This window comes from Perca fluviatilis, chromosome 13, assembly GCF_010015445.1.
Source record: "Perca fluviatilis chromosome 13, GENO_Pfluv_1.0, whole genome shotgun sequence".
NCBI lineage: Eukaryota > Metazoa > Chordata > Actinopteri > Perciformes > Percidae > Perca > Perca fluviatilis.
The window spans coordinates 25,483,223-25,510,123 of record NC_053124.1 but is presented as its reverse complement, the minus strand read 5'-3'; the positions used below and the strand labels follow the sequence as shown (position 1 = coordinate 25,510,123).

Genomic DNA, 26,901 nt, shown 5'->3' with positions numbered 1-26,901 from the left:
GCTTCATTATTGCTGTCCATTCAAGAACACATTAAAAAAAAAGGAGGAAAATACGTGTTTACAGGCAGTAAAGGGAGGCATCATGTCCCTGTAGAAATAAAGAGAAATAAATAATGCTACATAACGTCTAAACTGAGATACTCGTTACCTACAGAGCCATGAGTGTTCCCCTATTTATTTTTATTATTTAGAAAGGTTAGTTTTTAGGTTGTGCTTGAGTGCCCGTTAACTAAACTGATCCCCACAGGTCTTTTGGTCCTGTCAGCTCCACACTGATCAGTTCTGCATATCTTGTGTTTCTTGGCATATGTCAGAGGTATCCACACACACACACGCGCACACACACACACGCGCACACACACACACACACACAAAACAAATACAGTATTGTCATGTATCAATATATACTTATCAACGTAGACTCAGGCCTCTGCGCCCATTCTGCAAGTTAAGATTTCTTTGATTTACTGGTTGTTTTTTCAGCACCATCAAGCAAGGCACAGTCTGTTAACGGACAGAATCGGTCCAAGGATGAACTCTCAACCCTCCTCCCTTAATGAATATAGTTTGCAGCACGTGCATTGACAAATGTCTCAAACATGATCAAATTCAAAGTTCACTTCTTTGATGAGCTTTTGAGATGATAAAATAACAGCAGAGGGAGGTCTTCACAGGTCGTCTTTGCAGAGGAGGGTTGATGGTTCATCTGATCACTTACGTGACAAAAACAACCCCCAACAGTCTCCACAAAGCAGGTGGACACAGCTAACACATCAGTTTCGCTTTTCACACAAGTAAACCTATTGCATTATCAAATTTGGAAAAATGATCACAGACCACTACGATTATTAAACGCCATATTTCGATACAGCTTCTGTTTCAAATAGGACTTTGTTAGAAAAAATAAGTGGTGTGTGCATCACATTAATATCTCTACATATAAATATCTCAATTCATACTTAAAATGCTTTTATTTTTTGAGGACAAAAAAGGCATCTGATGTACAGGACTGTAGCACACAAAGCCCTGCCAACACGCTCTAGAGGTTGATTTACTGTATGTGGCGGTAAAAGGGGAATAAGGCTCCATGTAGACTTTCAAAAACAAGCAGAACACTAGCCAACAATGTTAAACATGCCCACAACTAATTTTCTTCAAGTAAAATCAAATGCTGGTAATGTCTGACATTAAGAAACTGCTTCAAACGTGACAAACACACACAGAGGGGGACAAACTGTTCTGATATTCTTAGAATTAAAATGTTTTAGGCGACTTCAAACAAGAATCACGTCCGTTTAACCATAAACACATGCATCTGTTTAAGTGCAGCAAAATACCATTATCCTCTTAATCTCTCTGTAATAATATATAGCCTATATGTATCTGATGATTTATTAAATACACGTGTTTTCTTATAGCAGCTTAAGTTTGGTTCTGGTGACATGTGGCTAGCACAGTTAGCAGTACAGAGCACATCAGCTCCATGCTGTAAGGCCCCTCCAAGTCCTGCACCCTCACCCCTCCCTTCCCCCCGACCAGGCACGTTGGTTTGGTCCAAGTGATGAAACCTGAAGGCTTCGTCTGTATTAACTATACTGCAAGGCCATGACAGACCACCCTCAACAGCTGGGCATTAAAAAACTAAATAAGAAAGAAGAAATTCTGGCATCAATGACCAATTAAAAGGCATACAAAAATATCGACAAACTTCATAATCTTGGATTCTAGCTAGTACATGTCCTTTTATATATTACTTGGGATGGATAAGTCACCAGTGTGTCCAAATGTAGCACAACATCTGTTCCTTACTGCATAATGACTGAAAGTAATAATGAAAGCTAAAAAAAAAAAATCTAGAGCTGCAATGATCAGACAATAAATCGAACAGAAAAACAATCTGCAACCATTTTGATCATCGATTTATCGGTTTAGTAATTTTTCAAGCAAAAAATGCCAAACATTCTGATAAATTCATGTTTTTCTATGTCATATATATGATAGTAAACGGTTTATCTTTGGAGTTTTAGACTGTTGGTCGGTCAAAACAAGACATCTGATGCATCTTGTTGGGCTGTGGGAAATGAGAACATTGTTGAAGTACTGAAACCAGGTCTAGAGACACCCAGCCCCAGACTTCCTCTGAAAACGAATGCGACAAAGCTACTGCAGGTGATGAAGAGTGACTCGGAGATGTGAATATGAAGTCTTTGACTGGCAGTAGACCGTCACTGACTGGAAGAAACACCTGCTCACAAACTCCCATCTATAAGTGCATCGTACTGAAGGCCAGAGCAACGAGTGGGATTATTTAGATTTTTGTTGCCCTCTTTGTGATCTTAATGTAACAAGCTTTGTTTGTTGAGATCATGACATAATAACGAATTATCATAAAAGAAATCTTTTTTTTTTTTTTTTTTAAACAATGCCGGAAAAATTATACTTGAAACTTTGTGGTGATTTAATTATGTACATCTGTACAATACAATATAAGACAACAGCTCTGCTATCTGTCTTTAAAAAGTTTATAATTGTTCAGTTTTTGTTGACATCAGAAATGTGTAAATTAAATGTTCTTGTGTTATGTTTATTACTGAGGTCATAGTTAGTGATGTCAGTGTTGTACTGCATTACATTCAAAGGTGTTTCTTCCACACAATCATAACCTATATCCTCAATATTCCATTACATAATGTACCTAACACCTCTGAGACAGTGTCAAGTAAAAAAACGTAAATTATGGGCATCATAAAAGTAGACTTATGGCAGAACAAATGTATTGGATGATATAGCACAATTGTACAGGTGTACATTAATAAAATGGTCACCGAGTGCGTGTTTAGATCATGAAATAAGATTTTATCGTGATTATTCTTTAGTGATGAGAAAAACAAGGTTGTGACCTTGAGAATATTTTGTTATGCATTTTTATCAAAACAACAAGAAATGTTGCCCAAATAAATTGCCATTTTGTTTCTCTTCATTGCGTCTATTTGAACAAATCAGAGATGTGGGCGGCAAGTGAAAAAGTCGAGAACTTAAAAAGGCCAAGAATATTGAATAAAAACTTCATACAAAAACTAGAGCTTGGGTAAATATGATTATGTGCATTTCCTTTACTGATAAGAACAACTTTTTCTTAAGATCATCATAATGGGAGAAAACCGTTTTCCGTATTTTATAACCATTGTAAGCTTGGCGTTTTTGTGCGGTGATGAAACATTTGAACGATTTCCACAAACGCGCTTTCCAACTCTGATCACAGAATATTTTGTGATCACAAGAAAACAAAGCCTGTTTTGTCGATATGGAAGTATTAATAATAGCACACAAACTTGCGGCATGCATTGACATCAACAGTCCAGCCTCTCAGCCTCTGGTGCCGGGCAGTGCAGTGTTTTTACAGTACGCTGGGATTCCTAAAGCATTTCATTAAATGTATTACCAGAGGCACCCAAACCTACATGCGATTAAAAACCTTCCATCCAACCAACAGTTCACCCTCCAACCAAATCAGGCACTTCGTTAACCATCTCCAAACACCGTTAGACCTCACAGCTGATCCTCACGCCTGCAGCAGCAGTCCTACTTGCCAAATACCGTGCATTCCTGAATCCAAGGGTCAATGTCACTTGCCAAAACTCACTCATCAACAATTTGACCACACTAATACTCATCGAAAACATTCAGCACTGAACCGGCTCTCTCTGCTCTCTCTCACCTTATTGCACCGGAGGAGTTCTTGACAACTAAATTGGTCAGTTTCTCGTGTAAAAACTGGGAAAAGTCAAAAGGTTTGTCGTCGTCAGAAGATACGAAAGGTCTGCTCTGCTCTACTGCCGAATGGAAATTAAACTTAAAAAGAAAAACAACTCATAAATAGCAAGAGGAATAAAACACACATTAAACGTTTGGTATAACACAAGCTGATCTAAGTAAGAGAAGTTTAAAACTGTCCATTTCGCACCCATGGCATTGTGTTCTAACAGTCATCTTTATGCACCTCGCCTCGCAGTAAGGCTTCGAGCGATACACAATGCGTCATTGATGGCTGTAGGTGGCTTTGTCTAAAAATAAAGATTAAGATATCATTCATTGTCTGTGTTCAGAGTGCAGATATATGCTTCTTACTGTCTGGCTGAATGACGGTGAGGAACCATTGGGTTTTAAAGGGAGACAGAAGAGTAACCGCTAAGGCAGCCTGCTGTTTTGAGGGGAGAAAAAGGCGAAGCTTTTGTTTTTTAAGAGCATACTCAAATAACATGTTGCCATGGCAGTCACACATTAGTTTGACAGAGAAATAACACATACACTATTGTATCTAGACAAGCTGAAAACTCACAAACAAACATGTAAAACCGACTACAATATAAACCAGCAACATTAGGCTCAACGTGAGGCTACGGAGCAAGTCAGGTCCTCACTGGTTCTGCTTACATCCATGCACCAAAAAAATCATCAGTTTTTGTATTCCCTGCTGCTCCGCCATTCTTATAAACATAAAGGAGGGGGGGGGGGAGACAGCGAAATAAGCTGTCAAAACTGGGAGGCGAATATGAGACTTGCAAGCTTTAAAAAGAAGACAATCCATTGAGATTTAAGTACAGCAGAGGAGGTGAGAGAGATGCGTGGGCAGTAGCACAGAAACAATTGGCTGGTTTCAAATTGCATAATGTGGCTGTAACTCCTCTCTGGCTTATTATTACATCCTTACGCCACCTGCGGTCGCAGCCGTCATCTACGAGTGCTCCAGTGACCAAAGCTGCACCAGCATGGGGTGGGTGGGTGGGTTGTGGGTCGTCACTCTGCGTGATGAGGGCGGCTGATGGAAGTCAGACACTAAAAGACTGGGAAAGATGGAGGGATGTAGGGGGAGCGTTCAGGCGAAATACATGGTCGTCAGTGTGTCGTGGTGGATCTGAACAGCCTTGGCCAGCGCCTGGGGGTCCCTGCCGTTACTCTGCCCTGAGACGTGGCTGCCTTCCGCACTGTCAGGAGGAAATGATAGCGGGAAACATTGTAAGTAACGTAAAAAAAAAAAATTTAACTAAATGGCAAGATTTTTGCCATTACGTAATTTGCACTCAACAGTCCTTCCAGAAAAGGTTTTTTTGTGATTATTGCGGGCAAAAATCCTTGATTATGCGCCACGTTTTCTTAAAAAATGTGATGGAATATGCGGGATATTTATGCAATTTTATGCGATGAACTTGCAAAAACTGTGGTTTGATGAAAAAGAGAGAAAAAAAGAAATCCCCCCCCCCAACACCCTGCTTTTCGATGATGTTCACGTCGTATAATTACGTCACTTCATAACGTTCCCATGGCAACAGGGGAAAATGGGCTCTTGTGTGAAGTAAACGCAACATTTTTCAACTTTCTGCTGAGATATATGGGACTTTTTTTGCAACGAAAATGCGGGGATTATGAAATCATGCAAGCCCCGCATGTTTTGCGCGGAAATCGGCAATTTATGCGGCTAAAGTGTGGCGTATTTGAAAAAAATGCGGCCCCTGCATCAACATGCGGACTTTGGCTGATTATGCATTGAATTATGCGATCGCATAATCACATTTTTCTGGAGGGACTGACTAAAAAGTGAATTCATTCCACTTAAAAAATGTATCAAGTACATTCCTGCTACATAAAAAAAAAAAAAAAAAAAAGGTATTATAAAGCTACTTCATGGTACAAAAAGTAAATAAAAGTAATTGATATTCTTAAGTCATTACAACATATTTCAACTTCCCTAGCGACTAACTCAGTAGCTCAGGGTTGTGCGAGCTCACCTCTTCACACTTTATACAATGAAATGTTCTCAACACATTTGTATTGAATTTTCCAGATGGCACTATACTAGCTATTCTAGTTTCTTTTTCACCCAGCTTAGTTTTTGTTATCTGACATTAAATAATCTAATTTAAAATGTAAAGTGTTTTCCCCCCACCTGTCGTGCTCTTTGTCAACCAGGTGGTAGCGTGCACGGAAGGCCACCAGGTGGGCGTAGTAAGCCGGTGCTGGGATGGAGACGGAGCGAGTGCAGCGGACGTAGGTGTGGCACAGCTGGTAGGTGAGGAGCTGGAACTCGTCGCCGGTGAAACAGTTATCGTCCCACAGAACGTGGTAGTGGGAAGGCCGGCTCGTACCCTGGAGGGAGGGAAGCCGAATTAATTGCACCCAAGAGAAGGCAGCTCCATAGTGAGAGGACAAACAATGAGCGGCTAAAATCAGGTGGAGCGGGGAGTCCTGGTTGCTGGAAAGAAGTTCATCCAACCACTGCTGCCGAAGTGCGGTTGTTGAGGAAGATAAAATATCCCTTGAAATTCTTTCCCTGGTTGGTCTAAGTATGCAAACCATACAGTAAGCACAACAGTTCACTCAGTTTAAAGACATTTTCAGTAGAGCTTGAAAAAGGCCTTGAATCTGCATCAACATAATTTCAGTATGTGCAGGTATTCCTTCCTAAGTTTGCATTACGCAAACTTAGGAAGGAATACCTGTGTTATTGCACCATGCTATTGTGCCCCGAACTCAAAAAGTGAGAACATAATTATTAGTCTTCACCCTTAAGGCCCAAAATCTATTTAAAAAATCATCGCACTTGTCTTTGTCTTGAGAGTTAGTTATTTTTTAAGAGCAATGATATTTTCATCATGCAATGAATCAAATCACTATAAAACTATTGTGCTCTATGTTATTGGTTGTTTTTTCAGTGAGTTTAGGGTTTCCAGTGATTTTGCCTGACAGTCTGGGTTCGACCCACGAAGCCTACCTGGATTCCAGCGTGACTGCAGAGGTAAAAGTCAAACTCGTAGGGGTGGGTGATGTCTGTGTCCACCGTGGTGCCGGCAGGAATGTTTCCACTTCGTCCAACCTGCGAGATAATTTAACAAAATTGATTTAAGAGAAGTTCAAACTGCCTGAAAAATCCCCTTCATAGGCCTTAGCAGTGACCCTGATACCAAATCCTTCTTTAATCTCCATTTTTCCCCTATTGGTAGATAACCTTATACCCCAATTAACCAAATCAAGTGAGTAGGCAGCCATACTGATTACAAGACTCTCAGAGTACCACTGGTAGGGCGCCAGGATAGCTCAGTTAGTGTGTGTGTGTGTGTGTGTGTGTGTGTGTGTGTGTGTGTTGTTGTGTGTGTGTGTGTTTTATGTATGTATGTATGTATGTATGTATGTATGTATATATGTATATATATATATATATATATATATATATATATATATATATATATATATATATATATATATATATATATATATATATATATATATATATATATATATATATATATATATATAAGACAAAGAGAGAGAGAGAGAGAGAGAGTTACTCCTCGACGCAGCAGGCCAGGGTTCAACTCCGACCTGCGGCCCTTTGCTGCATGTCATTCCCCCCTCTCATTTCTTCAGCTGTCCTGTCAATAAAGGCCTAAAAAATAATCTTTAAAAATAATTAAGAGTACCACTGGTATTGTCACTCCATTTTGTTACTCACCGCTCGTTGCGATCTGCACAGAAGAGACGCGTGTGATGGCGTTTCTGTACTACAATGTAAGTAATTCCCGGCTGGTATTCCTTCTCTAGACTGATGCAGGCCTCCCTGATGGCCAGCAGCTCGTAGTACAGCACCTGCACAAAAAACAGTGTTTTTGTGAAGTTGATGCAGAGGCAGATTGAAGAGTAAGATTTAGACTATCTATTACATAGCAGAATAACTTTACTAATATTAAGACAACCTGCAACTTGTCAAGAACTTAAGATCCTGTGCTCATTCTATAAAAAGGAAAATAAAACAGAAAAGTATATATATATATATATATATATACTTGTCTGAACTGTCCCTCTGACACTCCGTCCCTGTAGAAGATTATCCTGGTTGGCTTGTAGCGGGTCGATTTGTAGAACTGGATCAAGAGCTCTCGCACCATGGAGGCTAAGTCCTGGATGACCTCCTGTCTGGGCCTCTGGACCCGCACCGTAGCACAGTACCTGCTGGGGTGGGCGTCCATGCTGCCCACCACCTGTAGAGGCACAACATCAGTCAAATGGATCAGAAACGCAATTACAGTGCCTTGCGAAAGTATTCGGCCCCCTTGAACTTTTCGACCTTTTGCCACATTTCAGGCCTCAAACATAAAGATATAAAACTGTAATTTTTTGTGAAGAATCAACAACAAGGGACACAATCATGAAGTGGAACGAAATTTATTGATATCAAACCTTTTAAACAAAAAAAACTGAAATATTGGGTGCAAAATTATTCAGCCCTTAAGTTAATACTTTGTAAGCCACCTTTTGCTGCGATTACAGCTGTAAGTCGCTTGGGGTATGTCTCTATCAGTTTTGCACACGAGACGACATTTTGCCATTCCTCCTTGCAAAACAGCTCGAGCTCAGTGAGGTTGGATGGAGCGTTTGTGAACAGCAGTTTCAGTTCCCACAACGATTGATCAGGTGCTTTGACTTGGCCATTCAACACCTGATATGTTTATTTGTGAACCATCCATTGTAGATTTTCTTTATTTTGACATTTCTTGTTGGAAGACAAATCTTCAGTCCGCAACCCACAGTTTTCCCAGAATGGTCCTGTATTGGCTTCATCCATCTTCCCATCAATTTTAACCATCTTCCCTGTCCCTGCTGAAGAAAAGCAGGCCCAAACCATGATGCTGCCACCACCATGTTTGACAGTGGGGATGGTGTGTTCAGGGTGATGAGCTGTGTTGCTTTTACGCCAAACATAACGTTTTGCATTGTTGCCAAAAGTTCGATTTTGGTTTCATCTGACCACAGCACCTTCTTCCACATGTTTGGTGTGTCTCCCAGGTGGCTTTGGCAAACTTTAAACGACACTTTTATGGATATCTTTAAGAAATGGCTTTCTTCTTGCCACTCTTCCATAAAGGCCAGATTTGTGCAGTATACGACTGATTGTTGTCCTATGGACAGAGTCTCCCACCTCAGCTGTAGATCTCTGCAGTTCATCCAGAGTGATCATGGGCCTCTTGGCTGCATCTCTGATCAGTCTTCTCATTGTATGAGCTGAAAGTTTAGAGGGACGGCGGGTCTTGGATTTGTAGTGGTCTGATACTCCTTCCATTTCAATATTATCGCTTGCACAGTGCTCCTTGGGATGTTTAAAGCTTGGGAAATCTTTTGTATCAAATCGGCTTTAAACTTCTCCCACAACAGTATCTCCGGACCTGCCTGGTGTGTTCCTTGTTCTTCATGATGCTCTCTGCGCTTTACACGGACCTCTGAGACTATCACAGAGCAGGCGATTTATCAGGAGACTTGATTACACACAGGTGGATTCTGTTTATCATCATTAGTCATTTAAGTCAACATTGGATCATTCAGAGATCCTCACTGAACTTCTGGAGAGTTTGCTGCACTGAAAGTAAAGGGGCTGAATAATTTCTGCACTACTTTTTCAGTTTTTTATTTGTTAAAAAAGTTTGAAATAGCCAATGAATTTCGTTCCACTTCATAATTGGGACCCACTTGTTGTTGATTCTTCACAAAAAATTACAGTTTTATATCTTTATGTTTGAGGCCTGAAATGTGGCAAAAGGTCGAAACGTTCAAGGGGGCCGAATACTTTCGCAAGGCACTGTATTATGTGCTTTCCACCAAAGTATGTAAGTAATACAACAACAACAAAACTAAATTACAGTTGTAACACGGTATAAACACTCAAATTAGGCCCTAAAATTATACACAGCAGGGGGAAAAGGCTACAGCCAGGCTTTTAGAGATGCAGCTTTCGTACTGCATTAACAATAGTTCTAAGGGTCAAAATAACCAATTATTGAAATGATTTAGGGGAGAGTAAAATTTGACTGATATGAGTTTTGTAAGTGAAGTGAAAATACAAAATTGTTGGCCAAAAATGTAAAGTGAAGTCTCACCGCTGCAATAGATGGCTTTTTCCCATCTCCTGCTGGAGGATGAGTGACATCAGCCCCGAGGAAGATGACAGGCTGCTGGAACACAGAGGGTCTGGATGGACAACAAGAGGCTCAAAATTATCTCACGATCAATCGGTCATGTTGTCTTTTAGACAGCCAACAGATGGCAGGCACAGGCAAAGAGATCACAGAGTAAGCCAAGAAAAGAAATGATGTTAATGTGACTGGGTGACAAAAATATATTTAAATGCTAATAAAGAAGACTGATAAGCCCCAGCAGCAAGAACCCAGAAGGTCTTTATAGCACTCAACAGTGTAAACATCCCATTGATTTACTCCCTAAGGATTTTGATTATCAGCCATAATGTCTAAACCAGAGTTCAACATTTTTAAAGTGATGCGACACCTAGTTTACTCAAATATTAATACCCATCCTCATTTAGAAATATAAACGTTCGTAGTACAAAGGTTATGAAAAAACGTATTAAGATAACTTATAAATAAACTTTTTCTTTGTATATAACTACAAACCATCACAAATATATTAATTTAAATAAGGTAATTCAAACTTACCTCAATTATATTGTTCCTGCTAGTTATACTACGACTTACTTTAAAAATATTAATAAAAATATTGTTATTCGTATTACATTTACCAAAAAACCACAAAGTTATTTAATATACAACTTACAATATTTAAGTATTTTTATGTAATTTGGTAATTTCATATTAGTGGGTAAATAACTGCGATCTACTAATTACATTTTAAAATTAGAAAACTTTAAGCCAAGGACCCCTTAACTAAGAGTGAGATGGAGCAGGACCCCTACTACATATTATATAAAATTAAGTTGCATATTACATTGAGCCTACAATAATGTATAGGGTGGCCTAAAGCCTTTATACATACCTTTATAGTGCATAATACCTTGTTGCCAGTAATCCTATCAATGTTTTTTTCACAAATAGGCTGATTTATATTTGCTAATATGTTGGATTCATGTTAAGACATTTTCATTTTTGTAAAAAAAATAAACTTTCAAAATAATTAACAATTTGGAGGCCCCCCTGCAGTAAGTCTGAGGACCCCATAGGGGCTCCGGGGCCCCGGACCCCCTGTTGAAGACCTCTGGTCTAAACCATCCAAGGCAGACTGACCACAAGCTACGAGGTTGTGTAACTAAAGTTTCTGTTCCTGTAAAAAGCCAGAGGTCCGTATGAAATCCAACATGTAGAAAAACATGTTTTATTCGCGATCTTATGGAGAAAAACTCCACTACCCACAATCCTAAGTGTAACAGCGACATCTCTGATTGGTCCAACTCGCTGTTACCATGGAAACATTTACCGTATCCCGAGAAACCGAGAACAGCCAGATCGAGCTTCTAACATTCAAGTCTATGATAGTTTCTCTACACAGTCTTGTACCTTTGCCTTTTTCAAGATGTCTTTTTGCGCCGAATCAAATGTTTTCTATTCACAATTCATCTAGTAGCTGGTTGGCTTGGTTTCAGGCTTGAAACTCTTTATATAAGCCAATTTTTGAAACGTCAATGAAACAGTTGAATGGGGGGAAAACGCTTCCCGGAACCAGAGCCGTTAAAAAGCTCCATTTGCTGTGTTCATTTTACCGTTGATGTGGAACCAGGATGTTGTTGATTCCTCCCAGCTTGACGTTGATCTTGAGGCAGAGATTTGAGAGGGTCTGGGGGGACGTCTTCACTACGTTCTTCACCTGCACACACTGAGTGGCCATGCCAAGGAGGGTGTCACCCACCCGCTTAACCTCAGCTGTGGGTAAGAGAGATTGGATATTCCTTTAACTCTGCAATCACCGTTTACTGTATGTAGTTAAATGCCTCCCAGACTTAATATGAATGAAGTGAGGCTACTTTATGTTTGTCTAGCAGAAGTCTAGAGGCCAGAGGTTTAGCACCAACCTTTCCATGAATGACTTCTTTCTTTTGTTTTTTTGTTACGGTTGTTTTAGAAACAGTTATGTTTGTACCATAGACAGGCGTTTTCCCAGGCAGGATTACGATGATGAGCTGCAGCCCAGCGTAGGTGTTCTTCAGGTGTCTGAACATGGGCTCCACGCTGTCGGCTCCCTGGGCGTATTTACAGAAACACGGCTGGCCTTGGATTGGCATCCCAGCATCCTTTGAGATTTTACGCAGCTGGTCAGTGAAGCTCCTGAGCACGAAGAAAAAAGAAAATTACCATACACAAAGACTTGTTTTAATGTAACTGCCAGCAGAACATGGGTTTACTGTGATCTATGGATGGAAAATCTGCAATTCTACTCGTCCCGTGAAGAGTAACTAATCGGTGTTCAAACAGCATTTCTTTTATTCTAAGAAAAAAAAAAAAGATTTTCTGAAACTGAAATACCCTAGTATAATTACTCTAAATAAATCTAATGTTAAACTCTTGAATCTTTAAAATAAAGACCTTGTTTTCTATTTATTTAAATACATTTGACTGGTTTCTTTAAATGTGAGATTTTCTTCATAGCTTCCAGAGCCTTTTTTGTTTCACATACAAATGTGTGTATTATCTTAACCTTTAATCATTCTTAAAGTTTTACCACTCTAACTAAACTAAACTAGCAATAACATTTACTTTTGTGAACTCACTTAAGGATCTCTTCTCTGCACTGCCTCTGGGTGGCAAAGCAGGCGATGGCCCACATCTTGATCTCCACTCCCGTGTGAAACTGCTTCCCCCTCATGTCCCACACCCCGTGGCTGGGCGTGGCCACCGTGCGGTTCTGCAAGGACAGTGCAGGGTTGATCTGCTGGGACTGGCAGTCACACAAACACATACAGTACAAAAGGGACATAGACAATGCATGGATTTAAAAGATACAAATGATTCAGGCAGCCAGTGGGATCTCAAGATCAAAGCCTACAGCTTATTTGATAGGATGACAGTGATTGATTGGCTGATCATGGCATTAGAGACAAATTATTTTTTTAAATTTTGTCTGTGGTTGCTTCTGATTGACTCGTGGATTAAGCGTGTATTGCAGAACAAAAAAATGTTTATGGCAGACATGCAAAACAGAGACCTGATGTCATCATGCATGCGTATTAGAGTATAAAACAGCAGCAAATTCTAAAAGTAGAAGTTTACGGACAAAAAGAAGAGAAAAGATGCAAACAGAAAGAATTGTGGTTTACAGTGTGGGCACATCAAATGGGAGAAAAAAATAACAATAGATTGTTATCACAGGGTTTGGCTTATTTAAAATGTTGATCAAACTGATGAAAGAGTTTCACGATACATGTCACTGATCACTACTAAAGTATCACAATATCAGAGTTTTTGGTTTTGGGGCTGAAATTCCAAACCATCAAATGTCAAGAGTCCGTATTATTGTTATTATTATTATTATTCCAATTTCAGTTTTCTAGACAAGCTGGAGGAAGCCCTGCTGTCTCAAAGACACACACAGAGACATTTTGAAAAACAGACAAGCAAATGAAGCGTGATTTAAAGGGAAGGTACCATAAATGGTTCAGAGCTCACCCTGCCGCCATATTGCAGCATGGGGGCCGGCAGGACGCGACCCGTCACCTGAGCCATCTCATCTCGCACGCGGAACTGAAACTCCTGGACGAACGGGTCGGCCTCGTAATTTGCACTCCTCACCTGAGAGGAAAGAACATTATTTTTTATTCAACAGGAAAAAGGCACAAAAAGAGCAAGCTTTGTGGCGTTTTATCTCTCGTCCACAGGATACTCACCAGCCTGCTGATCTCCTCCTGTCTGTCTGGTGCAGAGCGGGCTGTTGCTTTGATCATGGTCGACGTCTGGTTGTCTGTTAGCTTTTTAATGCAGCGCTGTCCAGGTACAATGTTGCACACCTAAATAGAAAAACAGAAGTTTAGGATAATCCATCTCTTAACCCAGCCTGACTCTGTGTTCATGTTAGCCGACTTCTTGGGTCGATTTATCCATTTACTGTTGACACGGCAGCTGCAGTAGGGTTTGGAGCAGTAAACTTATTAACGTTTACATTTTTCTGTCACTGTAGGTCATAAATGATCTCAACAAATCTGAGATGTGGGCTGCAATTTAGAGGTCTGGAACCAGGCTAAAGTTTACACATTCTGAGGCCCAACATCATTGAGCAGTGTGTTGGATATTAAAATGAGATTTATTATTTATGGTACTGATTGTATTTTGATATTCCTGGTTCATGAGTAAAAGAAGAAATGAGCTTTGACTGTCTGAAACAGACTGGTATTTTTTTTTACTGATTTAACTCCCAAATACAAATGTTACTAGCATTTGGCAGTGGAATCATACAGTCACCATCGGTCCTTACCTCCAGGGGCAGGTAGGTGTGTTTCTGTTCCTGGCCCACCTGCAGACAAGGCAGGTGGGGGTACTTCAGCTGCAGGCTGTACTTCTCTCTGAAGTATTGCGCCACTGTACGTTCAACTGTCTGACCGCTCTCAAGCTGCAACGGAAATCTGTGGATTTTAAGGCAACAAGAATGTCGTGTTCATGTGAGCCAAGCTTTGATTGTGAGTTAACAGCAACTGGGGTGCAATGTAGAAACGTACGTCTGGAGGCTGGCAGGGCGTCGGGTTACATTGCAGACTCTGTACTTCCTACGCATGGTTCCACAGTGGGTCACTTCCACTTTAAGACCTGTAAAGATGGTGGAATAAGCTTCAGCAACTTTTAAGTGACTAAAGCTTTTTTTCATAGAGTGGAACAACTGAATAGGCCTAAAAGCCTACTTGTCCGAGGTTCAGCTTTCATCTGTACCACCTTTATGCATTAAATAAACTTTCAAAACATACAAAGCATCTAACAATGAATAGTCTACCAACATCAGAAAGCGGAAGTAGTTTCAACTACACACAAAGCCGTGCAGGGTAAGGCCTCGTACTGCAGCATAGTGACAACATGCGCTGCCTTTCCTTGGTGACATACCTTTGATCTCTTTGGTGAACTTAACCCTGTGGGAGTCAGTGAGAGGGCGGGGCTGCTCGTCAATGTTGTGAATGTCCAGGACCTCACACATGAACTGGATGACTGGCTGGGCTTTATAAAAAGCTGTGGCTGACACTGAAAAGATACAGGACGAGATCAAAATCACTATGGCAATAGCTCAGCTAGAGGTGGATGAGGGTTTATTCAAAGCCATGAAGCACACACGCTCTTTTGCATAAAGACTGGAAACGGGGAAACAGCTAGCTTGACTCTGTCCAGAGGGTGGTGATGACTAGTATAGTAGGCCAGCTCATAACCCCATGTTAAGGTTGCACGATATTGACAAAATGTGATATTGCGATATCGATTATGAATATTGCCATATAGATATTAATTTAGATATTTTTAAACATATGTAAAATTACAAAAGTTACGGGAAAACGCATCAAAATAGAGTCATAAAAAATAAAACAAGTTTTCGTACAACACTAGGTTTATTTCAACTGACGGTCATATTTGACTGGTCCAACATGAATAAATAAATAACGACCATGTCTACAGAACAGGACATGTTTTTACTGGTTGGACAGTATAAAATAAATAAATAAAGAGAACAGGACACAACTTTCTTTCGCTTGTCTGATTCCTTCCGTTTTGTTGTCTCTATCAATTTCTTCACTTACACTGTCACTCTGTCGAAATATGCACACACAAGAGGTACGCTCCATAGGGTTTGTCACGTAGTGGCCCCCGTGCGCTGACATGTTCTAGCATGTGCAAGTGGCACGGTAACTGGCCATTGAAATGATGATCATTATAGTGTTTCAAGCGGGCCCAAAAATCAAACACAACTAAGCCACACAGCCAACGGACGGGACGCAGCGCTCCACAAAATAAACAAAATATTGCATACTTATTGCGACACTTTCGATATATTGCGATAACGATATTGAGTCGATACATCTTGCACCCCTACCCCATGTAAAACCCCAAAGTGATGTTTTTAATCCTTAAAGAAAAACAATATCTAACGAGTTAATTATTGAATTTTAAAAAGGTGCTGGTAGATGGATTTTGAATCCTATGGACAGAGTGAGGCTAGCTGTTTCCCCGTTTCCAGTCTTTATGCTAAGCTAAGCAGATTCTGATTATAGCCTTGTGTTTACTGCACATTGATTTTCTCATTTAATTCTCAGCAAGAAAGTGAATGAGACTGTATTTCCCAAAATGTCAAACTATTCCCTGTTCCCAGGTTCCACAGTGCTTACTCACCATCAATGTTGAGCATCATTTTCCACATGGCTGGCCGTACCGACTGATGGAAGCCAAACCAAACCTCTCTACCTCCACCAAGCGGGTGGTCGTAGCCCTCTGGCGAGGAGAAGAAGGATCGTCCGACAGGCGTGTACCTGATGAGGACAGAGAGGTTCACAAAAGGTGACACAAAGGTTAGTAGCGCACGAAAATAAAACTCTCCGTGGGATTTTAGATGTATTTCCTGTGTGGTTCACTGGGTGCAGCATAATGTTACCTCATGTTACTAAAAGCTATTTTGGTGAATGTATTTACCTAATGGCATATACTGAAGTAATTACATAAAAAGATGCTTTTAATCCATATGTCCATGTTCTATTCAAATCCCACGTGGGCCACCAAACGTACTGAAACTATATATCTACCTGTGGTATTGTAGGGTGCATACACGTTTCCATCAAATTGCATCTGTTACAATACGTGACAACTTTGTGGTTGAAATACTGCATAATAAATTATGGGAGCTATACAGTAGCTCCAGGATACAACTATCTTTGGATCACATTTCATGACCAGAAGAAATCTCTCATGCTTAATTCAGTGCCGTTTAGATCAAACTTGTATCTTCATCTTCCTGGCATTGATACTGAAACTGTAACATGTCATGACTTGAAGTGTTTTGGTCAAGTTATAATACTTTATCAAACTTAAAATAAAATAAAAAATAATAATAAAAATAGTGATTATCCCAAACATGTAGCTTATTTGCAGATGGTCAAGGGAGAAAACTCACTTCATGGAGGGCAGGTGTCGAAGAACGACGTCCACGGCGTGAACAGGGTTGGTGCTGATGGGTTTTTCCAGGTTCACCGGCTCGGCCACACCGCGTCCCGTCAAGACTTCGTGGAGCATGTGCCAGCTGACCAATGACACAAACTTAATGGTAACTTTAAATGGGCGGTCCTTCCCACCGTCACCTGGCAGGGTGACATCCAGATCGACCTGAAGAGGAAAACAAGATTTATTGTGGCTTACTGATCAAACTTTTTTGTTTTTAAAAGCCTCCAAATATTACTTTAACTTTGGTATAATGCTGTTTTTAGGTGTGAGCCTATTTTCAGGGAGTCTCATTGATAAGAAGACAAGAAAAGCTGACTTGAGCAGCCATTCACACAAAACCTGTGATCTTGACATTCTTTCTCGAGCTAAACTGTGATTTTTTTGTTGGCCCATACAACAGAACACACCAGCATCCAAACTTTAGTGTCGAGTCTTACCCCACCGGTGGCGACAGGAAGCGGGGTAGCAGTGTAGAGGCTTCTCTTCCCATCGTAAACTGGCAGACAGTCGCCAAAGATGGTCACCTTGAAATGCTGAACCATGGAGTCCACCACCTCCCTGAAAAGACCACCAGGGAAAATACATATCAACCATACAACCAACGTACAGTATGAATCTAAGCTGACGTAGCTAAGTGTTGTTATTTGTATTTTTAAGAAGTATTAGCTCGCCCTCTCGTCGATTTTACAGTCAAACTGGTCTACAGTTTATAAAGAACAGCTCTTTTCTGTCACCTGTTGACCCGGCGAGGGCATTTATCAGGCTTGATGTCCACCTCATACAGATAGACGTCGATCTTGGGTATATCCACTTGGAAGCAGTTGGCCAGAAGCTTAATGGGCTTCCCAAGGGTGCCAAAGCCAGGTCGCCTTGGCAACGCAAATAAAGCTTGGGCTTCAGCGGATGCTCCATCGTCTCCTAAACAACACATACCAAAAATAAATAAGTAAAATTGTTTACATCAATCTTTGGCTTTCAAGATACATGGGGGAAAAAAAAAAATTGTAAAAATAATTTGAATATTCTTGTATATTACAATATCTATATTGACAATTCAAAAGTATAATAATATATAAAATAATTATGTTAATGTTGGTCTATACTGTTCACTGACACAAACCTTATCTACAATCAACATTTATATCAATTCTGGACCATCTGTGTCCCAAAACAGCTAAAACAGAACCTGGACCAGTGATCATGAATGTTATCTCCCCTTTCAAAACAAGCTCGGAGAGGAAGGAAGTGGTTATTATAAGGAGGAAAGAGCAGACAGTGGGTGCTGAGATTAAAAGATGTTCAGGGACGTTAAATTGCCTCATGTCAAACTGACAACACTGAAACAAGCAGGCCAAGACTGTATTTCCCACATCAATCTGATGATGACCGTATAAAAAGGTTACAGAGTTAGATGACATTTGGAATAAAGACCAGCTCAGTGGTCACAGACTTCTCCTGACTGACATGGCCTTTGCCAAACATGATGAAGTAGGCGGGTGACACACCACGCCAATCTGACACCAATTTTCAGAAATGCCAAACTGGAAAGTACTCAGTGAAAAAAAAAAAAAAAAAAAAACAACCACGCAATTTCCATAAATGTGACTCAGAGGATGCACACACATACACACAATGAACTATGTGACATAAGGTCTGTACACCGCGCTGTTAAAATAGCAAGAGCTGCGCTTTGTTTGTAATAAGAGAAAAAAAAAAAAGTGTACGGCTAAAAAAAAGCAATGATGAATGTAGCCATGAAATAAGTACGACAGAGCAGCTGTGGGTGGAAAATATTAAACAGTTTCAGCTCCTGTCAGGATCGAGGGCTGACCCTGAACCTGCCCTGACGAGGTACCATTCAGTAAAAGACTGCACTTTCTGCTCATACGTCCCCAGGTCGCTTCCTCCCCTGTGCCGTTCCCATGGCAATGGCACCCATGTTACTACAGTTTCTCCATGGCAACTAAAGGTATGCTGACAAGAAGAGGAAAAACAGGTGCACACACATCAGTCTCATTCATTGTGGAGGTCCGGTGACAAAAACTATTTGAAATATTTGATTTACTTTATTGTGATGTCATTGCGATTGCAGTTTTCTGTATTTATTGATTACTTTATTATGTGATGCTTATCTCCTGCGTATAACCTATTTTAAGCACCAGGTGTAATCAATGTTTTTACTATTTCTGCCCTGATAAAGACCCTGTGAGGTCTAAAACTAAAGAATGGCAAATCAAAAAGTGACTAAAGGAATTCGACCTTAGATTTCTTTCCGACATCGTAAAGACCAAATGATTAATCAATTAGTCAAACACATATTTGTTTGTTGCAGCCCTAAACCAGACTAACTGTATGTGAAGTTGTAACAAAAATGTTTTAGATCTTTAGTTACTGTCCGGGAACTTGAGAGATCTAAAAACATACATAAGAACATTAAGTGGCTTTTTACACAGGGACACGGTAGATTTAAAATTACAACTTTCAAAAAGGTGAAATAACACACAAACAAACAAATGATGAAAGAACAACCCCAGAGTTTTGTTAACACAAAACATGGTTGAGGGATGTTTGCAAGATGAATTTGAAGAAAAATCTGAGCAGACTTTTAAGAAACAACACCGCTATAAAGATGAAGCTTTTTTTTAACCCCTCAATTCATTAACTAGGAAGATTGCTCTAACACCCCATTACCATCGTGCTCACACAGTGTCCTATAATTTATCATTTCAGCCTCAACAAGAGGAAGATTGACCTATAGAAGTAGGGCTGGGCAATATGGAGAAAATCAGATATCACGATATTCTTGTCCTAATACCTCAATGTCGATATTGTGGCGATATTATAGGGTTGACAATTGGTGCTTAACAAAATTTCTTGCTTCTTCTGAAATTTTAGATAAATAATCTTCAGTAATGTAGATATAATGACTACGTGGGTAAAAGGTAAAAATAATAGAAGAGCTAGAACAGTCTGAAAATGACATCACTTTACTATAATGCAGCCTTTAAAACCAGGAAAAGACAACACTTAAGCAATTTACGATATTACGATATCCAAAATCTATGACGATATTTAGTCTCATATCACGATATCAATATAATATCGATATATTGCCCAGCCCTATGTAGAAGCAACATAAAAAGTTTCCCTGGTGGGTCAGCTGCAAGTCATACTAATCAAGGAACATTAAGCTGCCCTCAATGTGCCTGTTAGAGAGGAAAAGCTCCACATTGGGAGTTGAACACATGAATCAGAGAGGAAATTAGGAGTAAAGTACAGAATTTTCAATTGGAGCAGAAACAATTGGTCGATTAATGATTAGTCAATTGACAGAAAATTAATCAACAACAATTATGACAATCGATTTCTCTTTTAAGTCACTTATCTACCAGAATTACCAAACATTCACTGGTTCCATCAGCTTCTCAAAAGTGAGGATTTGCTCTTTATATCATCATTCATTTAATATTTTGGGGGTTTGGACCCTTGGTCAGAAACAAGCTATTTAATGGCATCCGCTTAAGACATTGTGATGGGATGTTTTACTGGTTTTAACATTTATTATACTAATCAAAATAATTGAAAACACAACTGACAAATGATACTGAAAATAACTTAGTTGCGACCCTACTTTCAAAAATATCCAGTACAGGCATATGTTGATAAATCTGTTATGTTTCAACTAAATATAAATGAGCCTATTAATCAAAGTCTGACTGGTTTCTTTTTTTTCCCTAAATATATGTTACTTTCTGATGAAGCTTTGTTCTCCTCATTAGATGAAAAGTGGGTAGAGAATAAATGGGTCAGTTTCAGTGAACCAGTTTGGCTCTTTTTCCCCCTTCCCAGTCCACCACTGGGCCCAACAACATCAATAATATACATGCTGTGACTCACAATTTGTGCCCGTTGGCAAGTAAAATGACTATGTCCTGCCATGCTCAATTGATTTGTAATTAACAGAGACAGCGGTTAACTGAAAATTATTCAATAACTTGGGTAACTATGGCAGCAGCTGGTGTGAAAGGCACGCGCGCGCGCACACACACACACACACACACACACACACACACACACACACACACACACACACACACACACACACACACACACACACACACACACACACACACACACAACACACACACACACACACACACACACACACACACACACACACACACACACACACACACACAAATGTGAGCCAGCCTCTCACACACACAGGCTTCACGCACACCTGACGGGATCACCACCTGCATTTGACAGCCGGCAAAGAATGACGTTGACAATACAAGTAACCAGACTGGTTTGGCGCATACACATATGCACAAAGACATATACCGAGGCGCAAAAATGACCGGTAAAACACCGCAGAGGACCAATCAACCCAGTATATTAGCTATGCCTGTTGGGGCTGGCGATGGGAATTTGAATTACGTTTTCAAGCTGAGCTGCTTTTGCACCAGTGCCCATGATAGCCTGACAACTTATTATTAACGACTTAGATCAACTTGCAGCCCCCAAATGCTCAATCATGGGTGTCTAACTTGTGTCTAGCACTGCACACTGTCTGCAAATAACTCATGTGCAGCACCTGAACACCAAATTAAGCATGGCGGTTAGTAGAGGAATCCCACCTGTTGTTCCGATTTCCATTCATGAGGTCTCTGTCCGGATGACCCGGCACCCAGTGATTACTTCTCCTGCGCAGATTAAAACTTGACTATAGGTCCGCCGACTGTACGCCGCTCCCCGGCTACGCGACTCTCTGCTCCGCGGTCGCTGATTTGGAACCGGGCCGCTTCGGGGTCCCCTCGACTGGAGTCTTCTCCCCCGACCTTCCTTACCGCAACTGACAACTCAAAGTTGTACAAAATGTCCCAGCGTTCGTCCTTTGAAGTTATTTCTGTTGTATCTGAAAGAAAAACAACGTTATGTTCAGTGTCGGAAATGTTTGTGACAGTTTGAACACGGAGTTGGATACATTTCACTGATAGTCGTTAGCAGCGGTGGGTAAGCTAACGGCGATAGTTAGCTTTAGCCGACGACAACTAGCAACTCGACACACCAGACTGTTATGAATATTTACCCGGTCAGTGGCTGAATTAGTCCTCCCGGTTGGTTAACCTGACAATCCGGTGTTCTTCTTCTTTACCAAACAGATATATGAGGGCTTTTCTGCCCCGGCGTCCTCCTCGGTATCGGCAAGTAACCGGTCTGAAATCTGCACTTTACACCGCCCTCTGGCTCACAAATGTAAAGTTTGCGAGAATAGAAAATCAAGACTTCCGGGATACTCATTCATGATAAAAGCATGAATAACAAAACATAAATGTTGCAAGGCAGATGTTTTAGCATCTGTTCTACACACACACACACACACACACATACACACACACACACACACACACAATCAGTGGTGGAACGTACATTTACTCAAATATTTTAGTTTTATTTGACATCTATAACTACTTGCTGCTTTTCAGATTAACATTTAACATAGGTGTGATCATCTTGTAAAATATTAATTACTTTTCTGTACTATTAAAATTAATCTGTGTTGACTTGCAACCCCTCACATGTTGCATATGTTACTGGGTGTTAGTCAGTTCAATCAAAGACTGATTTTCCTTCTTATTTGACTATGTTAAGCCTTAAGCAAAAAAATAAAAATAAAAAATAAAGCAAAAGCTTACATTATATTAGAACTATCAGACAAGTAAACACTATTTTGTACAGCAGAAATATATCTTTTGTTTCTGCTTTCCAATTCAGTATACTCTCGACCCCTCAGATTAGGAACCACTGCATATATTAAATTACTCATTGGTTAATCAGTCAAAGTTGTGACTGTCAAAGTTTCCGCCTTGACGAAATACACCATTAAAATACTACTTACAACGGCAGAATAAAATAATGTACAAAATGATATACAATTCTGTCGAAGGGCCAGTGTGACAATTATATTGACTTTTGATGGGCTTCTGTAAGTAGCCTACTTTCCCGATTATTACCTGCTTCTTAAGGCCTTTACTTGAGTACAGTTTTGAATGCAGAATTTTTTTCTTGAAATTTAGTATTTTTACACTGCTGATATGTTGCTACCTCAACATAAGTGATTTTTATTGCTGCATAGGCTATACACGGCAATGTTATCCCTCCCACAGGGAAGATCATCAGATTTCCGGTATTGCTCTGTGTAATTTTGTCTAACTTGACGAAGCTGTTGCTCCCTCCTCCTCCTCCTCCTCCTCCTCCTCCTCCTCCACCACCGAGGGAAATCCGTCGGAAATACCAACTGTAGAAAATAGCGTCACTTCCTAGAAACTTTTTTCTCAACTATTTACGTCATGTTTTGAAATAATTGCTTGTATTTAAGGTGTTTTTTCTATCCTGTCCTTTCCATCGAGGTAACAAAAATTGACATGGTCGCGTACACACAATTACGGTATTCTAGACATACACACTCCATACTGTAGATGTCTCCAAAATCCATGGATATCATTTTTACCCCAGTTCCATAGAGAAACCATAGAAGAAAATAACCAGGAAATGTTACTTTTCAGCATATACTGTCTATGTAAGGATAGCAGTGTTTTCCTGGGAGAAGTTGATGGAGCTGCCAGCAACTAACAGGTGTGAATTAACAGTCTTTTAATTGCCCCTAACTGTTTAAATCAACTTTGCTTTAGGGTGGATTGTTATGTTGATGGAGCAACAGTATTACATGTGTTTCCTCTTGTTCAACAGAATTAGGAGCATAAACTGCAGTCCCAGCAGAAGTGAATGATTATTGGATCTTTGCTCTTGTGTTAAATTAGAATGGAAAAGGTGATCAGCTGTTTTAAGAAGAGCCCAGATGCTGTGGCCAGGCTGATATGCTTCCCCTGGGCAGGTGGAGGGTCCATCCACTATGCACGCTGGGGAAACGTCCTCAGCAGCTCCATAGAAGGTAACATGCCATCTATAAGCGCTGCACTTTGCACTGTTTATCTTTAGTGTTTGTTCTAAATTCACAATTTATGATCAGATGTTTTAAATATTGCTAATGTCCTTTATCTAAAAAATGAGCTGAAAAGGAATTATGGGAACTTGAACTTAAAAATGATGTCCTTGTACTGTGAAAACAAAGTCCAGACATGTTACAATGGGATTATATTCCTACTTGAAATGTTTGGGTTTTTTTGTCTGTCACTTTCAGTGTTTGCTGTCAAACTTCCAGGCAGAGAGAGTCGAGCCAAAGAGCCGTTCTTTCAGAACATGCAGCAGGTTGTGGACGAGGTTATAAGTGTGTTGTTACCATTGCTGAAAGAGAAGCCGTTTGCTCTGTTCGGACACAGGTATGATAACAATAAAGGCTTTATAAATAACATCATATCTGTCATGACAACCTGCCCTGCTTTTTCTATTCCACCACCTACAACTTATTTTTTTATTAACGTTTGCACTATCTTTATCTGTCTTTAGTTTTGGTGCCTTCACCAGTTTCGCCGTGGCAGATGCTCTGAAGAGACTGCACAACCTCGAACCCGTTCATATCTTCCTGTCTGGTGCCTCTGCACCTTATGTGAGTTTATTTATTACATTTCACTGTATGTGGCGGTATCAATATATGTATCCAAGTCTCTGCCAACTCTGTTGATTAAGTGTAAAATGTCCAGATTTCCGTTTATATTTGAAAGCCTGTAGACAAGTTTGTCCCCCAGGTAGACCTGTGTAACTGATTCTTACCTATTATAACTGATTATAACTGCAGATAGTGGCATTATAACAATGATGGCTTGTTATTAACCTACACAGTATCTAATCTTAGCCACAAGCCCTGTAGTATTTTAATTTTCAAGGCTTTCATCTTTAAATTTGCTATGGTTCAAAATTATTTTTTAACTTGATTTCCTGATAATGCTCTGAAAATTCATTAAAATAACTAAACCTGCATTGTGATGCTGCCAATTTGCCTGATATAAAGTTTTAGTGCGTAACTTTTTTAAATTAATGAACGTTGTTACATTCAAGCCATTGCCAAATGAGTTGATACAAAGCTAATTAAGACTATCAGCTCCACACAACTCTCTCTGTATTTCTCGGTATGGCTATGTTCAGAAACTGGTGTTGTCCGGCAACTTTTGCACGCAGAAACTTGAGTTAAGATAATGACCTCTTCTGAAGAGTCCATCATGTTTTTTTAATCCTCCATGTCCTCCTTGGTTACTAGCAAATGCGTACAGTTTTGTTGTCATTACTTAGCATTCCTCATGGGGGTAGACAGAAACTACGCACTATAGCTTTAAATAATTATTTTAGTGAGGTAAATAAATCAGTCCAGTTGTATTACCTTCAGAACAATACTGCCTGAAGAAAAAAAAATCAATAAATGTAATCCATCACACAACATCATATTCCAACATCAATCCATCGGTTTTCCAAACCATTTATCCTGTTCAGGGTCGCAAGTGAATTTAACAATGTCATCTTTCAATAGCTCTGATAATATATAGAGGAACATTGTCAAAAATGTTCTCAGACACGATAAAGTCTTTAATGACAGGTGGCTGTTACACATATGACCAAAAAAAACTGTCAATTGAGAAGGAAGAACAGTGTGCAGATTTTCTATTTATTCAGAAGGAATTGGATACAATTCTAACCTGATGTAGGTCTACAGACCAAAACATCTGGTTTCTTCTTGATATACAACTGTGTACACCTGGTGTTGATAATATACCATTAATATGTTGTGTTTTGTCTTTTAGTCAGAGACGCGTATCCAAGCCCCAAAGAGAAGCGATTTATCTGATGATGATTTTCTCAAGTGGTTGATTTCGATTGGAGGAACTCCTCCTGAGTTGCTGGCGAACCCTGAAGTGCTGAAGCTCTTCCTTCCTGCCCTGAAGGCCGACCTGCACATTGTGGAAAACTACAGGTGGGCTGACAACTTAATTTAATCTGTATTTACCCTTAATTTTAAATAATTTGGGATTCAGAGTGAAATGTTTGTAGTGACTGAAGTTGACTGAAAGTGACTTTCCTGCAGGTGTAACGAGCCAGACATTCCGTTTCTCTCCTGCGCAGTCACGTGTTTTGATGGAAAGGATGACATTCCTCATGACTTACCAGGTCAGGCCTCTCATGTCCTGCAGCAATGCGTTATCACCCTGTATGTCAGTTTCTGGATGCTCAAAATCAGAAATCAATGGTCCCAAAAAAAATTTGGTCCCAGCAAATGCATTTTACTTTACATCTGGCAGCTTGTTTTGGTGTTCTGCATATTAATTGAAATATTACTGATTTAGTGCCAAACACAAATGCCTACAAACACATGTACAAGTCCCCATCTTTATTAGCACTAGCCTGCTGTGAGAAAACAAAGCATCAGAAAAAGCTAATATTGCTCCAAACTACATATCAGACAATAGGCGGTGTCTGTAGATTTTCATAAAAAAACGTGTTATGATAGTACAGGACTGTTTGTGTTCTCTGTGTATGCTGACTGACTCAGTTTAAGTGGTCTCCATGTTCATATGTAAATAATTGTATTTATGTATTTTATCAACAGCTTGGAAAAGCATCACATCAGGTGATTTCACCGTCAGGATGCTCGACGGATCCCATTTTTATCTGAAGGAGTCTGGAAATGAAAAGATTATATTAGACTACGTCACAAAGCAGGTGGAAACATCAGAAATGGACTATTTATAATGAAATCACTTTATATTGTATCTAAAAATGTTTTTTTTTACTAATTCATTGTGATTGAAATTCATTCTGGAAGTAATTTCAGAAGTGTGAAAAATTGTGACAAATCTGTGTGTGGTGGATAATAAAGAGTCATTTAACACAATTTGACTTTTGATGTATCAATATTATAGCTGCAACTAACAATTATTTTATTATTATTGATTCATCTGAATAATAGGTTAGTTTATGAAAT

The 26,901-nt window shown here is 39.8% G+C and overlaps 2 protein-coding genes across 5 annotated transcripts; one reads left to right on the top strand and one right to left on the bottom strand.

Annotated features, from left to right (window-relative positions):
- Positions 1–4,796: 4,796 nt before the first annotated feature.
- On the bottom strand, positions 4,797–22,216 carry ago3b (argonaute RISC catalytic component 3b). 3 transcript variants are annotated; one of them, XM_039820409.1, is made up of 20 exons: positions 22,060–22,216; positions 21,608–21,885; positions 17,702–17,885; positions 17,405–17,525; positions 16,921–17,129; positions 16,146–16,282; positions 14,874–15,008; positions 14,498–14,585; positions 14,257–14,404; positions 13,673–13,792; positions 13,434–13,577; positions 12,560–12,726; positions 11,932–12,116; positions 11,555–11,714; positions 9,924–10,014; positions 7,839–8,033; positions 7,507–7,641; positions 6,770–6,871; positions 5,945–6,144; positions 4,797–4,985 (listed from the first exon to the last, which is right to left on the bottom strand). In XM_039820409.1, the coding sequence occupies exons 2-20, from the start codon at positions 21,624–21,626 to the stop codon at positions 4,877–4,879; spliced, it is 2,649 nt and encodes an 882-aa protein (XP_039676343.1). In that variant the 5' UTR covers positions 21,627–21,885; positions 22,060–22,216; the 3' UTR covers positions 4,797–4,876. The 3 variants fall into 3 exon arrangements, with proteins under 3 accessions (XP_039676343.1, XP_039676345.1, XP_039676344.1); XM_039820411.1 differs by having other exon boundaries at positions 6,770–6,872; positions 7,508–7,641; positions 12,560–12,693; XM_039820410.1 differs by having other exon boundaries at positions 6,770–6,872; positions 7,508–7,641; positions 13,455–13,577.
- Positions 21,246–26,811, top strand: olah (oleoyl-ACP hydrolase). Of its 2 annotated transcripts, XM_039820412.1 has the most exons (8): positions 21,246–21,264; positions 23,537–23,606; positions 23,792–23,922; positions 24,172–24,310; positions 24,438–24,537; positions 25,724–25,893; positions 26,005–26,087; positions 26,527–26,811. In XM_039820412.1, exons 2-8 carry the CDS (start codon positions 23,584–23,586, stop codon positions 26,667–26,669), a joined length of 789 nt encoding a protein of 262 aa, XP_039676346.1. In that variant the 5' UTR covers positions 21,246–21,264; positions 23,537–23,583; the 3' UTR covers positions 26,670–26,811. The 2 variants fall into 2 exon arrangements, with proteins under 2 accessions (XP_039676346.1, XP_039676347.1); XM_039820413.1 differs by lacking the exon at positions 21,246–21,264 and having other exon boundaries at positions 23,458–23,606; positions 24,193–24,310.
- The last annotated feature ends 90 nt before the right edge of the window (positions 26,812–26,901 follow it).

Bases quoted from the DNA above. Each gene is read 5' to 3' on its own strand.
- ago3b (XM_039820409.1), bottom strand. The intron at 14,586-14,873 runs GTATGTCACCAA...CCATCTTTACAG, and splicing joins GTTCACCAAAGAGATCAAAG to GTCTTAAAGTGGAAGTGACC. The intron at 6,145-6,769 runs GTAGGCTTCGTG...CCCTCCCTCCAG, and splicing joins GCAGTCACGCTGGAATCCAG to GGTACGAGCCGGCCTTCCCA.
- olah (XM_039820412.1), top strand. From the start codon at position 23,584: ATGGAGCTGCCAGCAACTAACAG. The intron at 23,923-24,171 runs GTAACATGCCAT...TGTCACTTTCAG, and splicing joins CCTCAGCAGCTCCATAGAAG to TGTTTGCTGTCAAACTTCCA. The intron at 25,894-26,004 runs GTGGGCTGACAA...ACTTTCCTGCAG, and splicing joins CACATTGTGGAAAACTACAG to GTGTAACGAGCCAGACATTC.